Below are 17435 nucleotides of genomic sequence, written 5' to 3'. Positions count from 1 at the left end.
ATCCCTCTACAAATACGATGACGGTGTGCTGTGTTATGAGTGTGTCGGGTTGTGTGACAGGATGCCACTGAGCCAAAGTGACTGGTCTCCCAACTGGGGTCAACGCAGGGGTCTCAAATGACAGGGCCGGGGGCCACATCTCCGCGAGACAATTTAATATGGTCCACGACGCCTTTATAAGATATTGTTACATCTGGCCTGCAAATCAATTTGAAAATTCACAATGCTTGATTAGCCCACACAATTGTATTTAATGTTTTAAGAGCTTAAAACAGAATACAATACTTGATATAATAAAAAAATTAATTATAATTACATGTCGATCTCTCAAACTTCTAAATTATTTGGCGACTCACTAATGCGTGGTGTAAAAAAAAAAAAAAAAAAATGAACACAACAAAAGAACGATACAATTCCCTTGTTCCTTGACGTTGGATGCCTGGCCGGTGGCCCCCAGGCCAGTGGCCCCCAGGCCGGTGGCCCCCAGGCCGGTGGCCCCCAGGTCGGTGGCCCCCAGGGAAGGCGTGAGACCCCGGGAGTAAGAGGATGAATTGAGTCAGCTTTCTGTCGTTTTGGAGAAAAACATACTCCTACATATGTGGAAATGTACAATAAAACTGTATACAATAAAACATGTCAACATACACTTAACCTAATGATAACAAATATATATATATATATATATATAAAGTAATAATAAAAAAGAACAGAAAAAAACAGTAACGACATAAATAATAAAGCGGAAAGTTTTGCAGTGTATGAAATACATGACAATGCAATAAACCTAATGACAAAAGAAAGACCATAAAAAGAGGTCAAAAAACAATTAAACAAACCTAAATTGTAGAGAAAAACTCCTAAAAAGGAGTATTTCAAACGGATTTACTGGCACACCTTTACCTCCACTACGTGACGTCAGGGGACAGTCGCTCTTTCGTCGCCTTTAAGTTCTCGGCGCCGTCCCGCGTCTCCCCCGCGTCCCACGTCACCGCTCCCGGTGACGTCACGGGGTAAACAAACCGACCGGGGCTGGACGACGCGGCGCGCGAAGCGACACGTTTTCCCGGCCATGGCCGCCGAGCGCCCCGCGAGGAGGACGGAAGGCGACTGGCAAGGACTGGTGGGCGAGGTGAGTGGACCCGCACCCGCCGCCCCCTCCGCGGACCCGACGGGCGCGGCGCGACCTGATGGAGGTGCGTGAGGTGGATGCGCGCCTTCCATATGGACGCCGAACGGGGGGCGCGGGGCGGAGTGAGCGGCGCCGCGTCGCGTTTGTTTGTTTAGTTTTGTTTTTGTTTTTGAATAACGCGTCGAATGACGGATCCCGGGGGTAATACACGGTGCGCCACCTTTCATTTGGGTGGGGGGACCCGGGTCCTCCTCCGCCTCCGGGTTCTGGGGCTGGCGCAGCCGCCTGGTGACGCGGGACGCGCGAAACGACTCGTTCCCGTCGAACGAACCCGTTAGAACGACTCGGCCGCGGGGAGCGAGTGCGTACCCCTGCTCGGACGCCACCTCGGGGTGGGCGTCCTGGATCCCGGATCCCTCGCGTGGGCAACAACGAGAATGCAGCTTTTCCCGACGGGGGTTCGTCGACGAGGGCGGAGTTAGATTTTGAGAAGGCGGAGTGACCGAGAGAGTCTCCCCGTTGCGCCACCTGCATCCACGATAAAAAAACCCACATTTTTCTGTTTTGTTTGGAGATCACTCTGATCGCCAACCTTTTATTATTGTTGTTATTGATTTTAGAAACGTTAAAAACGTGAGAGATTTAGGAGAATATGGGGAGGGGACAGCGGGAGAGGGCAAGGCGTGTCTCTGGGTGGGCGACGCCCGCCCGTAGACACGCCCCTCCGACCTACAAGCTGGAAATAATTACAGAGACTAAATTCACATCCAAGGCCTTTGGCGTAATTCTTAAGGCTGATCGGCACTTTCGCGTTCCACCGAAATGAATACGTTCGAGTCCAAGTCAATTTAAAGATTTCACACTTTGCATTTCTCTGCGAAAAATGCATTTTGTTGAGAGGGTTGCGCTCAAAGAACTTCTAGTCGTTGAAACCAGCGCGTCCAAACGGAGCCGAACGGACTCCTCCGACTCCCTGTCATTGTTCCAGAGCTCCCTCGCTCACGGTGCGTCACGGTAACCGAGCCAAACAAACCAAGAGTCAGGAAATCCAACGGATTTTTTCACCGAGGGACTCGCCACCAACGGAAGCTGGATCCGAATCCGTTCAAATTTTACGGTGTTTCCTACAATTGGGGGGGGGAAAAACAACAAAAAAAACCTCCCTATACAAACATTTCAATGTACATTGCACAATGTACATTGAAATGTGCTTGTAAACGTGCATTTGTGAGGAGAAGACGAAGATTGTGTTCATAAAATGAGGAAATGGCCATTTTCACATCAGTTCACTGCAGGAATCTCGTCGTTTCGCAGCAGGACATTTGGCGTCTTACAGGTGCAGTGTGTAGAATTTAGTCGCGTCCAGCCGAGCACCCCACCCCGTGGCGGTGCCACATGGCGGCCCCCCGTGGAAGGGACGGCGGTCGTGAAAGAACGCGACGAGCCATCTCGAGAGCCGGCGTTTGGTTTTGTCCATTCTGGGCTACTGTAGAAACATGGCGGCGCAACATTGCGGCCTCCATGGACGCGTCCCCCGCTCCCTGCGTAGATAAAAACGCCTCATTCTAAGGGAACGCCAACACAACGATTCTTGTTGTCGTTCATGGCTAATTTTCTCACTTGAATTTTTTCAATTTTCATTTTCATTATGCACGAATGAAAACATTCCGCTGCACCTTTTTGAACAAATTCCTTTCTCCGAGGCTCAGGTCCAGAAAAATAACATTTGTGAGGCAGCGCCGTAAGCGTCAACACCATCACAGGGCTCGATGAATGGGCATCATGCATCGCATGATTACGGATCCAGTCGTGTGTTTGAAAAGTAAACAATTTCGTCATCACGAAAAGCTTCCCGCCGACCAATAAAAGGACGGCGTGCTTTTTGTTTCTATGATGTCGGGCCTTCGATTCCCAGTCGAACGTCTGGCTCGACACAAGAGAGGAGGTCGCGTTTTTTGTTTTTTTTGTTTGTTTTTTTTAACCGCTTTTCGAGCGGGCCTTGAACGCACCGCGTGTATCCGAGACGGGAGGTGACACCTCCTCAGCTGTGAACAATGCCCTCGCTGTGTTTTTATTTTATCGTTATTTTTTTTTTTACCTTCTCATTACTTCTCGGACCCCCCCCCCCCCAGTTCCTGGTGTGCAAGCGGAAGCTGCAGAGTAAGAAGGAGGCTCTGCTGATCCTGTCCAAGGAGCTGGACACGTGTCAGCAGGAGAGGGACCAGTTCCGGCTGATGGCCAACCAGCTGAGGGAGCAGCACCAGGGGCTCAAGAAGAAGTACAGGGAGCTCATCGTGAGTTCACCCAACCCCAAAAAAATGAAGCCTCATTTCTGTTTTGTTTTTTTTTTAGCTCGGAGGGTTCTCCTTTTTAGGCCCCCGAAATTCATCGCGACCACGGCAATTACGAGAGAGTCTGATGCGTTTGCCTCCCTCTCCTTTTCCGTTTATTGTTATTTTGGAGCCGGTGCGTCGATGTGTTAAAATTCACATTTTGTTTTCCCAAAACAGTATTTTTAACTTTCTGGAAAGCTACTTGCTGCGCGATCTGTCCACCACAGAGCTCAGCAGTGAGTTTCAGGAAGTTGGAATCCCATTCACGTTCTGAATGGAGGTTTTAATTATTATCCACAAGTCTGTACGATGTCAACGTTTTATTCCTGACGTCATGGAGCAGTACTACGCCACCCACAATCCCACAGTGTAACAGCGACGACTCCGGTTGGTGGAGCTGGCCGTCGCCATGGAAACGTTTACCACGTCGGCGAGCGAGTTACCGTTAGCGCTGAACTCTACGAGCGTTGGCGTTTACCACACAACACTATTATTAACAATACAAACACTGTGATGGTGACAAGGGTTGAATTCAAGAGGGAGCTCTGAACTGTCGTTAGGTTGGAAGTCGTTGGAAAGGCGTCATTCCCAGCGGTTTATGGGATGAGCAGTTCCTCCACTCCTAATACTCCTAAAATAATGATGTGCACGGTCAGTGTACACCTTTGCATTTATTTTATTTTTTTCCCCGTCTTCCCATTTTTATTTTCTTCTGCTCCGACTCAAACGTTTTATGGTCACGGTTCATCTGGTAGTGGGTTGGCTCGGTTCCAGCCTCAAAACTTTTTATAGAAGGATTTTGTCAAACGTCAGTGGAGCGAATGAACGGTGGAATTCACTGTTGAGCTCTGCTGTCAACAAATCAAAACAGATTAAAAAAAAGATGATTTTTTTTTTTTTAACTTCATATTATCTATTTTGTTAAAATTTAAATTTTGAACTTCAAATTATCTATTTTGCTAAAATTAAAATTTTGAACATAAACTTATTTATTCAGTTAAAATTTTCATTTTTTTTTATGCTTTTACTCTCTGAAGATCCCATCTATTGTTGGCTGTTTTGGCTTTCTTTTCGTGTAATTCTAATTAGTTATTATATTCTGTTCGACTTGCTTCAGAGATGTATGTTCGATGGTTTTGTTGATTCTTCCATTTATGATAATGACAGTTATTAAAACCTTATGTTTCCAACTTTTAGGACGGGGACCTTTCTTTGCCGCCGGAGAAGCGCAAACAGGTATTTATTCATTAATATGATACAACTTTTCACCGGCATTCAAGTTATTTCTAAGGTTATTAATAACACGTTTCCATATCGGGTCCGATACGTTTTTAACCTATAAAAACACGACACGTCGATTCTCAGCAAGCCGGTGACATCATCGCACAGTCTTTGTTACCGCTGGAAATATCAGGTTCTTCTGGGTTTTGTTGGCTCCTTGGGCGTCTTCCTCAAAGCAGCTGTCCGGGCGACGTCCGTGCAAACACAGGAGACGAGGAGCAGGAAGCGTCGAGGAGGGAGATTTAAGGCTCATCCCAACGTTGACTCATTCAAAAGCTTTTCCCCCGCGCGGGCGTGCGCGGTGAGAAGCCGCAGCAGAGCGGTGAGCTCCTCCAGGGCGGGGCGCTCACGGGGGAGGCGGTCACGAGCCTCACGTTTTAGAAATGACCGAAAAAACCCCCCCCCGACATATTTAATCCGGCCTGCCGTGAAAAGCAGAGGACCGGTGTTTCCCAAAGCGGGGGTCTGCAGGTGGGCCGCGAGCGCTACAATACAATAAATAAATCAGGGAAAAAAGTTTTTTCATTTTACGTTTGTCAATTAAGTTTGAAACGACCGTGTAATGTTTACGATGAAATATTTACATTTAAAAAAGTAATCCAAACTAATAAAACAAAGCCATGGAAGTTGAATTATATGTTATTGTTCATTTGTTGGACCTATTTTTTTAATTTTTAACCCTATTTTTACATTTGTTGCTTTACAAATGATTAGCTGCGTGTGGAGGGATTATTAGTTTGCACCGCGTGGCCGTGTGCCCACGTGCACATGGAATTGTTCTGTTTGAGAAATAAAAATGTATGTAGAGAAATACTTCATCTGGGAAAGTTTTGGGCGGGCCGCAGAGGTTTTTCAGATTTCATGTTGGGCGGCGGCGGCGTTCCTAAGTTTGGAAATGGCTGCTTAAGTTTATACAAACACAGACGAGCAACACCAAAAGTGACTCATTCAACAGGTTTTTGTTTTCCAAGACTTCATTTCTGCATTTACTGCCAAATGCCCGTAAATCTCACTTTCTACGTCTTTCTGCAGTAAACAAATGATACCGACGGCCCCTTTGTCGAATTAATGGTTTGGTTGCTGGATTTTAAGGGGGGGGGGGGGCTTTAATCAACGCAATAAACAGATAATTTGGTCATTTAATAGTCACAAATCTGAACCAAATGAGAAAAATCGCCAAATCAGCGACTCCAACGAGGCGGAAAATGAATTGAGGAACCCCTCGATGAGCCACTCTGGATCCCTGCTTAATGGCTGCTCTAATGGATGTCACACTGCGCCTTCCTCCTTTTTGCCTCCACCCATCCACCCCTTCTCCCTTCCCTCCCCTCCTCCCCTCCTCCCGTGTTTCTGGGCCAAAAGGTGAACCTGGCTCAGTTGTTGAGGGACTCCAGAGAACGAGGGAAGAAGCTGGCGGAGGAGGTGAAGGAGCTGAATCAGAGACTGTGTGAAGCGCAGGGGGACAACAAGGTCTCACACACACACACACACACACACAAACACACACACACATACAAAGTAGAGTTTTACTCGTTTATTGTTTTCTTGTTTATCTTAGGATTATTATATATATTATTATCATTATTATTTTCCCTGTTTTCAGGTTTATTGCACATTGCAATTTTTTTTTTATTAATTTTTAGGCTTATCGTGTACTGCCGATATAATGCTGTTGTTGATTGTCGTTTATTATCGTGTTTATTTTTATTATTTGTTGTACATTTTTCGACTTGTTTTATTTTTATCCGTCCATCCATTCATCCATAATTCCAGCAATCTTAAGTCTCTTCCTCTTCAACTCTTCACCAAAGCTGCTGAGGATGACCATCACCCGGCAGAGGCTCGGGGACGAGGAGATCGGGGCGCGGCTCTTCCCCGCCCACGAGAGGGAGGGGCTGGTCCGGCAGCTGGAGAAGGCGGGGCTACAGGTGGGTGGGGGCGGGGTGGGGGCGCGCGCGCACAGCTGAGGGAGCACGTGCCTCCGACGAACCTTCGTCATGGAACCAAGGAGCGGGCCTTTCTTCCATAACAAAGATCTTCAGGGACACCGGAGATGCCTGACCGCCACCGGCGGCGGTCGGGAAAAGTGAAAATGTGAACATTAGAAGTTGCACTTCTTCTTGCTGTCTTCATCTTCCCCTGCTTTACTGTCAGAGCCGCTCCAGAAAAACAAAAATGTGTGACTGTGTGGTTTCACCCTTCGAGTTTCCGGAGACATAGAACGTAAAGAACAAACGAGACATAAAATGCTCCGTTACTGCACCGGGAAGCTCCGGGGCCGAATTGACTGTGTTCAAAGCGCATTGCATTGTGGGAGTGAAACAAGTACAGAGTGTAGCCCGCCCACGCAGATGGAGGAGATGGAGCACGACATGAAGGCCGTGAGCGACGAGCTGCAGGACGTGAAGGCGGAGCGCGGTGCGTTCCGGGAGAAGGCGGAGCGGCTCAACTCCGAGCTCAACCACATCCTGGGAGGCCACGGGGCGCGCATCATCGACGTGGACGCCCTGTGCACGGAGAACAGGTGTGTGTGTGTGTGTGTGTGTGTGTGTGTGTGTGTGTGTGTGTGTGTGTGTGTGTGTGTGTGTGTGTGTGTGTGTGTGTGTGTGTGTGTGTGTGTGTGTGTGTGTGTGTGTGTCCCTATGCAACCAAATCTCAATTACACATCAACTGATTAATTCAGTTTCAATGAGAGAAAATATTTGTAATTTTTTTATACATGAAAATATATGTATTTATGCTAATATGTATATACATAAATAATAATGTGATTGTAATTAAATACATGAAAATATATGTTTATTTATGTGTTTGTAAGCATATGTATTCGTAGAATGTGTATTTTAGATAGGTAGGTACTTGTACTTATTAGATACTTTATTCAGCCCCAGATGGAAATTGCAGTGTCACAGCAGCTCGCATAAAAAAAATAGGAAATAAAAAATAAGGAAATAAGATGAAATGGAAAAATGAAAATGGCCATACTTAATAAACATTATAATTAGCGTGAAAAAATGGCAATATACAATAAACCTAAAAATAAAAACAATAAACTAGTGTCGGAGAACCATTTCCGGGGAGGTCTGATTTGTGTGACAAGTGCTGTGAAATGTCATTGGAATCAACGTTATTGAAAGGGATTAAAAAATAGCTTAAGGTGAGGTGTTAGAATAGAGGAGGGCGATCTTTACTCATCAACTGAGGAATTCAGTCGGGCCTCGTGCTGTCCAACTGACGGCCCGCGGACCAAACGCGGTCCCCCGTATTGACACCGATCGGCCGTTTGAATGAATCCTGAGGTTCGCAATGAAGTGTATGGATTGATTTCAGGAACACCTGTAGGTACACGAGAGAGCATTAACCAGACATTTCAAATTTAATTTCAAGCTTTTTAATTTGTATTCAAATATATATTTTTTTTAATTTGAAGAATATCAGGGGGGTTTTGCATTTTAGTTTTCTTCGTTTTTCCACGTTTCCAAGCTGGGAACAGGTTGAAAGTATGGCCACAAAGAGAAAGTCTCAGCTGGTGTATAAACCGTGTGTTTCCTCCGCTGCTTGGAGCGTTTGATGCCTTATCTCCTATTTGACTTTAACCGATAAGGGTTTTTTTGTTTTTTATTTTAGGTATTTGCATGAGCGTTTCAGCCAAGTGCAGGAGGAGGTGAACCTGCTGAAATCCAACATCATGAAGTACAAGGTCGGTGCGGGCGGCCGTCCCTTCAGGATTTCACTGGAAAGACTTGAAATCCTGTATTTAATGAGAAACATTCCTTTTTCATGACCCTCCCCCCACAGGCAGCTCTAGAGAAAAGGAAATTCTCCAAAACCATCAGGAAACCGAACCTAGGACTCACCGGAGTGCTCTCGGCGAGGCAAGGTAAAAAAATAAAAATAAATCACAACGATATAGGAAAGTATTTAAACGGTGGCTGAAAACATGTTTATTGAATGTGTTGAACAGTATATCATTAATAATATATATGATTAGTAGCACTTTTATTATTTTCTATTTCCATTTTTTTCTAACTTTTTCTATTTAAAATATTTTTTATGTAGTTCCCAGTTCAGTTTATTTAAAAAAAAAAAGTTATTTGCATGGCAAATTGAAATTCAACAAATTTAACAACATGTAATTCATACGCTAAATGTTGTGCATCCTCTATGGAATTTGAATCACTTTAAGCTGCCTTTCATTCACTTCACATGTAATTATTTTAAGCAATTTGAGGCTATTTGAGGCTATATAAATAAATAATATTATTATTATTATTATCATTATTATTATTACTATTATTATTACTATGATGATGCTACTGATGATGATGATGATGATTATTATTATTATCATTATTACGATGATGATGATGATTATTATTATGTCCCCTCCTCCAGTCCAGGAGCTGCTGCTGGAGGAACCAGGCTGCAGCCTTCCTGCGACGCCTCAGTCCATCTCCGACCTCAAGTCTCTGGCCACGGCGCTGCTGGAGACCATCCACGAGAAGAACCTGGTGATCCAGCACCAGAGGCACACCAACAGGTTGGAGCACAGCCGCCGTGAGCATGTCACAAATTACAAATAAATGGTATTTTGCCGAATTCAATCTGAAGTCAAGTCCAGAACCTTAAAGGGTAGGTTCACTATTTTGCAACCCAGGCCTTATTGAAAATGTTAATTCAGAACTGTAAACGCATATTATAGTACACGTGTGTTAGTGTATTTTATTTATATTTTTATTTTACCGCTGCACGTTGGAAATGCTGGCTACAGCGGGTTGCCGTGTGGAAGCCGCGCAGCCCCTTGTTTCTAGTCTCTTATTTGCAGAACAGCACAGAGTCAATAAAACCCTGAAAAACCTGATCAGATGCACGGTCTGTGCGCATCTCGTTCTGGTATAACACTTTAAAGCTGTCTGACTATGATGTGAGTTTCCCTTCGACTTGCAGCAGAGTGGTAAGTGTCTCAACAGTGAAGCCTGTGTCTGACTTGACTCCGTAGAAAACTCGATAAACTTTGGTTTTCGGCCTCGACTCGGTCTTCACATCCAAGTCACACCTCAGGTGACGATTGGTTTATGAAGGTTGATAACGCAACTGTGTCAAGAATTTCCGTTTTTATTTGGCTCAGCGTCGTCTACTTAACTGATATTTGATTGTAGTTTGTCTTTAATTTTTTTTCAAGGTTTGGTTTTGGGGGGGAGAGCCACCGAGCTGGTGCCTCTGCTCACTGCGACATGCAAGAAGTGTGTTTGACCAACAGGACTTTAAAGTTCTTTACACAGTTTTGCATAATGACTTAGAGCACACACACACACGCACGCACACACATACGCACACACACTTATATACACACTAAGAGTCGTCAACGAAGAAATCCTTCTTTACCCTCAGCACTTGTAATGTTTATCTCCGTGCACTGAGGATCCTCCTCCACCTTCAAGTCAAACACCATGTGTGCACACACACACGCACACACACACACGCGCTGACCTGCTGCGCTGCGACTCTCTAGGATCCTGGGGAACAGGGTTGCCGAGTTGGAGAGGAAGCTGAAGACCCTGGAAGTTTCTGGACTCTGGAGCCTTCCAGGTACGTCTCCTGGATTGACCTACCTGGCCACTGTGTGTGTGTGTGTGTGTGTGTGTGCGTGTGTGTGTGCGTGTGTGTGTGCGTGTGTGTGTGCGTGCGTGCGTGCGTGCGTGTTGGTCGCCGTCACTACATGAGTGTGTGTTTTTGACAAATAAAGATTCTTCTTCTTCTTCAAGATGAGGTTAAGTAGTGCAACAAGACGTAATACAATAATACTTAGTTCACTAATATTTAGTACAATAAGTGTACAATTATACTTAGTACAATAATAGGTGTACAATAATAATTAGTGCAGTAACACTTAGTACAATAATACTTAGTACGGTAAGTGTACAATAACACTTAGTACAATAATGTTTAGTACAATAAGACGTGTACAATAATACTTGGTATAATAAGTGTACAATTATACTTAGTATAATGAGTGTACAATAATACTTAGCACAGTAACACTTAGTACAATAACACTTAGTACAATAAGTGTGCAATTATACTTATTTCAATAATATTAAGTACAATAAGTGTACAATAATGCTTAGTACAGTAACACTTAGTACAATAATACTTGAGCCGATCCCCACGCCCTCTCTCAGGCTCGGGGGATGTGAGGGAGCTGTGGACTGAGTGCTCACTGAAGTGGCGAGACACGTGCAAGGGACGCTGTAAACTAGGTACTAACTACTGTACATTATATATACGTTTGTAAAATACACTGTTATTGAAATGTAACTGATGAGGTTCAAATTTGTCCTGCAAAATAAATCATTTTCGGACACCGGACCGACAGTGGTGTAAAAGTGCTATTGTACTCAGAAACTGTAGGGGGGCCAAATCCCTAATGCTCCCTGCTTAGTACAATAATGAGTGTACAATAATACGTAGTACGATAATACTTAGGAAAATAATAAGTGGACTATAATATGAAATAATAAGTCCAAAGATAAGTGAGTATTTCTAGTTTTTGGTTCACTGGGTTTAATTTAAAGGTATTTGAGCATAATTTTCATGTGTATTGCCTCTCATTTTCTGTTGTTTGATATTTCATATTTTTATTTCACATCGAACGTCTCTCTGAGAATATCACCCAATAATCATCACTATTTAAAAAAACAATCTTTCATAGGCTTTGAGAACGTAACGGGGCGTCGTCAGTCATTTCATTGACTTTATATCTCCTTTAACTGTTATTGTACGATGATATTTCAACTCCGGAGCTGCATTTATGGACTCCTGCATTGGGAAAATGGCACTGAAATTATATTTTCACCGTATCACGAGACATGTGCGCGTGCGTGTGTGTGTGTGTGTGTGTGTGTGTGTGTGTCTGTGTGTGTGTGTGTGTGTGTGCGCGCGCATTTGAAAATGGGATTTAAACATATTAACATCGTAACACGTGGACATTTACAAATGATCTCGTGACCATTTCCGCGCCCATTCCAATTATTCATGTCTCTTCATAGGCAGAAGAAACGCATGGATCAGTTGTTGTGGCATGAAGGATTTGTTGTTTTTCTTCTTAATAGTCTCTCTCTCTCTCTCTCTCTCTCCGGCTGCGTCTCAGGCTTGACCTACCGCCTTTCCCTGGGAATTGGGAGTATGTGTTCCTTCTGCCCCACTTAGCCCGTCCGTGCCCCCCTCCCCCACTCAGCCATGCCAGGCTGACTGTGGGCAGCCACCCAGAAAGCGTGCCACCCCATGCCCACCACTCCAATGTGTCCACTCCATTGACCGCATGTCTGTTCTCTGTGTGTGTGTGTGTGTGTGTGTCTGTGTGTGTGTGTGTGCGTGTGCGTGTGCGCTCGAGATCACATCAGTCTGCTTCTTTTTTATTTTACCCCCCAGAATATGGTGCGCCGAGGCTTTCTAATTAGACCGACATGTTTGTCTTTGCATGGGAGGAGACGCAGCGCTTTCCTGATGCCTGATTTTCCGAGGCCTCAATTCATATCAAATAGATGCTTTCAGCAGCTCCCGAATTGAAGGAATATATAAATAAATAAATATATATATATATATATATATATATATATATATACTTTTTTTTTTTTACCCCAAAGATGCCATCTCCAGATTGGTATTTTAAAGCTTGTCACCTAGGATTCCTGAGTTTGATCTGCTTTCAACAGTGCATTGCAGACCTCGCGTCACTGCCACTGTTCATTGGATCATATTGACGTTGTTATTTTGATATCGAGACGTCTGAACCTAAAATATATTGCATCACTCATATGTCACCCATGACCGCCGAAACTGATGCTGTTCATCATTGATTCCACATCACCATCCATCCCTTCTTCCTTAGAAAAGACCGTTTGCTTTCCGCTGCGCGTCCCACTACTCTCCTTGTCGACTCTTCTATGAGTCTTGTAGAAATCCTGCTGGGATTTCAAAATCACTTTCTCCCTCTCGCTCCAGACAGGATACTGGTGCGCCGCCAGATGGAATTCTTCCAAAATAAATACTTTATTGATCCCCGGGGAAGGGAACCTCAGTCGTCTGCGAGGCACTCCCGCAGCAGGCCGGGCGGCTGCAGAGCGTCGCACTCGTAACATTGGCGTCACGGCGCGCGGGGAAATCGCCGCGACGTCCAAACGACAGCCCGGACAGAACTCCAGACCAAAGCGACAAAACGAACCAGGCGCAATCGGCTCAAGCTTCCGCTGGAGACAGAAAATCAGCGCTTCTGACGGTGGTTTTGATCCCTTGTCATGAGAGGGGAAAGGCTTCCCGGCGTCGGCCACTGGAGAGCGCTGTTGCGCCACTTTTGAGCCCCGGCCGCGGCGGCCAGGGGAGGGGGGGGGCGCGCGGGGGGTGGAGGGGAGGGGTCTGCGGCTGGATGGAGGTGCCCTGTCATGAGACCGTCATTCTCCCAGCCATAAAACTGACAAGCATCCATTACTGAAAATGATTGCCCACATTACAAACACATTTAGGAGAATGTGCCGTTATTAGGGAATTTGTAGACGAGGGCCTAGAGTGTCCACCACCGTGAGAGAGGGAGAGAGAGAGCGGGACGGCGGGTAATAGACACAGAGACATTTGATTATCTGAGGTGTCGGTGAGGTATGGACTAGATCTGCTGGATTCTTTCAAAGCAAACCGGGAATGGGGGGCCCGGGCTCCGAGGGTCCGGATGCCCGGCCCCTTGGATCAGACGCCCTCCCGCTCTGTCGAGTGACACCGGAAAAACCCGGCGCCCCAACCCAAAGCCCGCCAGGGCGGAAACCGGCTGGCGCTCGACCGTCGGCGCCCAAACCGCCTTGGCGCGACCGAGTGGCTCCCTCGACGGAGCGGCAGAGTATAAAGGGGGGGGGGGGGATCGCCCCTCCGCACGCCCCAAAACTGGGGCGGTGTCAGGCGGGTTTAATGGATGTGTTGGCCGCTTCCTGTCCGTCCTTGTCTTTTGTGATGTGGAGTTTATGATCTGGCAAGGAGAGGCGGCCTTTTATACCGCTCTGTCTCTCCCTCTCCCTCTCTCTCTGGGAGGCTATGGGTTTGGTGACCCTGTGGGGGGCCGCGGGGCGAGGGCGGGGTGGCGGGGGAAGTGGTTGGTTACCAGACGGAACTGCTGGCAGGAGGTTTGAAGGCCGGTCCCTCCTCCACCCTCCGTCCCCTGGAGCGCCGCCGGGCTCCCGGAGACAAACTGCTGTGCTCAGGGCCGGCCCCCCCGCTTTGCATACCTAATCGCCGGCGTCGCCTTACATCCAGGGCTTTCCGAAAAGGACCGCCACCAGAACCGGACAAAGGACGAGAGAAGGCCGGCGTCTCCCTGCGGGATTCGGATTACAGGCATCCGAAGCGGAAGGCACCGAAAGGGGGGGAAACACCGAAGAGCCGTCGACCCAGACGATCAGATGGCGCCCTTTTCGAGCGTGGTCGGCGGCCATTTTAGAAAGGAGAAACAAGTCGGCAACGGTGATCCGAGTCCCAAGGGTTATGATTCTGACAATCGGGTTGGAGACCGGCGATCGAAGAACTCGTTCGAAAAGTTCAACCCCCCCCACCACCCCCGCACATCTACACCCACGGCAGCGCAAACGCGCGCCAGTGTGTCCTCGTTACCCCGGCGTTCGCAACAATATCGCCCCCGTTCCCCATTCATGAGTCTCACGCGTCCACTCATCCATTTTCTTATTCCCTTTGTTTGTGTTTGTGTCTCACGCACGGCTAGTCAGACGGAGGCAGTCTGGCTGCTCTGCCTATTCATAGGACTTTTGTGAGAAAGCTGCCTTACAGGTACGTGCGCGCACGCACGCGCACGCGTGCACGCCCACACCGCGGAGGCTGATTGTGGGTGTGGAGTTTGACACGCCGGTGTGTGTTTGTGCTGTCTGCGATACAGTGCACGGTCCCCAGTGAGTAGCATATGGCGTCAGCCCAGGAGGCGTGCAGCCATCACTAATGAAGACAGATGACGGGGAATTGCAGCCGCTCCGTGCGAGCGCCGCTGTGCAGGCGTGCGTGCGTGCCCGTGCCGGAGTGTGTGTTCTGAGTGTGTGTGTGCTTGTGTGTGTGTTGCACCGCGGGCCGGCTCCGACGCGGCGCTAGGTGATGGGTTTAAGCCCCGTCCGCTGATAAGTCGCATCTCATTAGCGCGCGCACGCGTCCCGCAACCCTCTCCTGAGCCTCCTGGGTTTTTTTTGGGGGGGGGTTTGTCTTTGTGTTTCCTCCGCAGGGGCGCAGCACAGCACGCCCAGCCAGGCCCTGCGGCCGCTGCTCCTTCCCGCCAGGGGCGCGCCGCGGCCCGACGCCCGGCCCAGCCAAGGTGAGCGCGTCGACGTGTGCGGCTGTTTTTTTGTTTTTTTGGGGTTTTTTTTGCCTCCTGTCAATAAAGGCGGTGGGCACGCCGTCGTTAGGCGCCGCTTGCCGCACGATTCCGCCATCCCTCATATTTGACCCGGACGGCTTCCCATCCCCGACGCGGCTGCTCCCCGTTTTGTCACTGGTGCAAGCTGCCCAAATGCCATGGCATTTTGGAAATGTGAGGCAAATTTTCGCCCGCTGACATTCACAAACTTCAGCCATGTTCCCTTCTAAAGAAGTGTGTGTGTGTGTGTGTGTGTGTGTGTGTGTGTGTGTGTGTGTGTGTGTGTGTGTGTGTGTGTGTGTGTGTGTGTGTGTGTGTGTGTGTGTGTGTGTGTGTGTGTGTGTGTGTGTTATAAATATGGATGTGGATGCGTACAGTGCATTTCTTTGTGGTGTTTGTGGGGCGAGGCGTGGTCTGGAGCCAGACGCTGTGCAGTCTTTAACCTTTTTGGCTGCACATCTACAAATATGGGTCAGTAATCCCGAAAGTGCAAGCATATTTCGGCAAAGAGGCAGAACTAAGCTGTTGCCGACGCCAGGGTGCGGGGCGTCACGCTCGCATCCCTCTTGTCTGGGGCGCCGCTGTTTCTATATTTAGACTGTTGCCATGGAAGCACTTCAGACACATAAGTAATTGAAATAACTTTCTGCGTTGACACGTTGGTCCCAACTCCAAAAAAAAGACAAGAGTTCGTCCTGTGCCGACGGGAACAAAGTGGCGGCTTTAAGGATGACTTCCAGGCACGGACCTGAGGATGGAAGACGCTCACCTCCCTCACAGGGCAGCGGTTCCCGAGCTGGGGTTCCCGGCCCCCACGGGGGTCGCCAGAGATCGCGTGGGGGGGGGGGGGGTGTCGCCAGGCCTTGGACGATTTGGGGCATATTTTTCCTTGTGATCAAATATTGTTTCAAAAATCCAACGGGTAAGAAATACATGGAAATGTAGTACAAATAACCAGGTCTTTATTTCATTTTTATTTTTTTATATATGATATTGTATATATACATTTATTTTTATTTTTATAAAATCGAATATTTTTATTTTTTTTATTTGAATATTTTTATAATTATTTTATAAAATAATTATTAATATTTTTTTTATTATTTTATTGTCTATTCAATCTTCTATTCAGATTGAATGAGGTTGGATTCAGGCGTTCTGTATGTACAGTGTTCCTTAACTGGAATTAATGTATGCAGCTCTAGGCGCCTAAAAAAAAGACTGGAAAAGACACACCCGAGGGATTTAACTTCCCCTCCTTCTACATCTAAGGCCTTCGTATGGTATATGCTGTTTTGGGGTGAACTTGCAGCCTCTGTTTCATGTTTCATTATGGTATATAAAGTCAGACTGCTTGGATTTTTTTGTTATGATACACGCCTTGGTATATTAATATCCAATAATGTCTGCTGTCGTTCCGAGAGCTACAACTGTGGTCGTCTCCCATCACATGCCCTTAAATTGACCCCCTCCTCCAGGTGACGGAACAGGAAGTTCGGGGGAGACGTCCTGGGAACACGGCGCAGCTGTCGGCGACGGCGGCGCTGCAGATGGCGGCGGAGAAGGGGGAGGAGGCGACACACCTGCACCGGGGTCCCGCCAGGCCGCGGACGGGGGGGGGGCCGGGGCCGCGTCCCCGACGGAGCGGCGGGCGGAGCCGGAGCCGGGGAAGGGCAGCGCCTCCGTGAAGGAGGAGGAGGGGCACGAGGCGGAGGGCGGTGAGGACGGGGCGGAGCCGGGCTCGGCGGTGGAGCAAGGCGAGGAGGCGGCCCTGGCGCTGGACGCCCCGGGGGAAGAGTCCGGACGGGAGTCTCTCGTCTGTCGAAATGGGGAGTCGCCCCCACCCGGAACCGGACAAGACTCCGACTCCGACTCCGACTCCATCGCACTGCGCCGACCCTCCGAGGACTGGGATGTTCACTGTCAGTCGGGTCGGAGCCACAACCTGGTTTAGTCGAAACACCGGTGGATTCTGGGAGGTTTGTTCGAACGCTCCCCTGAGGCCTTCCTGCACCGAGAGATCCCATCCAGGCTCCGGACGGGTTCGGCCTCGGTCGACGACAGCGTGACGGAGCCCGGGCGGCACTTTGCGCGTAGACCGCTTTGTCGTCGTCGTCGTCGTCGTCGTTGTTGTTGTCGTCGTCGTCGTGCGACAACAGACGATCCTCAATCCTCATCATTCCAGCTGCAAACCTCATGGCCGTCAGGAGGAATTAGGCTAAAAAAAAATTATTAAAGGAAAAACCCCATCAACGCTGTCGGCCTCTACTGCTCCCTCCCCGCTCCCTGCTGACTT

The 17435-nt window shown here is 47.8% G+C and overlaps 1 protein-coding gene across 1 annotated transcript; it reads left to right on the top strand.

Moving 5' to 3' along the window:
- Window positions 1–924: 924 nt before the first annotated feature.
- On the top strand, window positions 925–17093 carry LOC307247448 (coiled-coil domain-containing protein 149-like; the record flags this gene model as incomplete). Its single annotated transcript, XM_080023601.1, has 12 exons — window positions 925–1129; window positions 3262–3423; window positions 4660–4698; window positions 6106–6213; window positions 6555–6671; window positions 7095–7267; window positions 8371–8443; window positions 8542–8623; window positions 9139–9283; window positions 10256–10332; window positions 15008–15097; window positions 16618–17093. Exons 1-12 carry the CDS (start codon window positions 1070–1072, stop codon window positions 17091–17093), a joined length of 1602 nt encoding a protein of 533 aa, XP_079879727.1. The 5' UTR covers window positions 925–1069.
- Window positions 17094–17435: the final 342 nt, after the last annotated feature.

The sequence above is a fragment of the Zeus faber genome, assembly GCF_960531495.2.
Source record: "Zeus faber genome assembly, chromosome: 22".
NCBI classification, from domain to species: Eukaryota; Metazoa; Chordata; class Actinopteri; order Zeiformes; family Zeidae; genus Zeus; species Zeus faber.
Note: the sequence above shows the minus strand (reverse complement) of the source record. Positions and strands in the feature narration are given on the sequence as shown.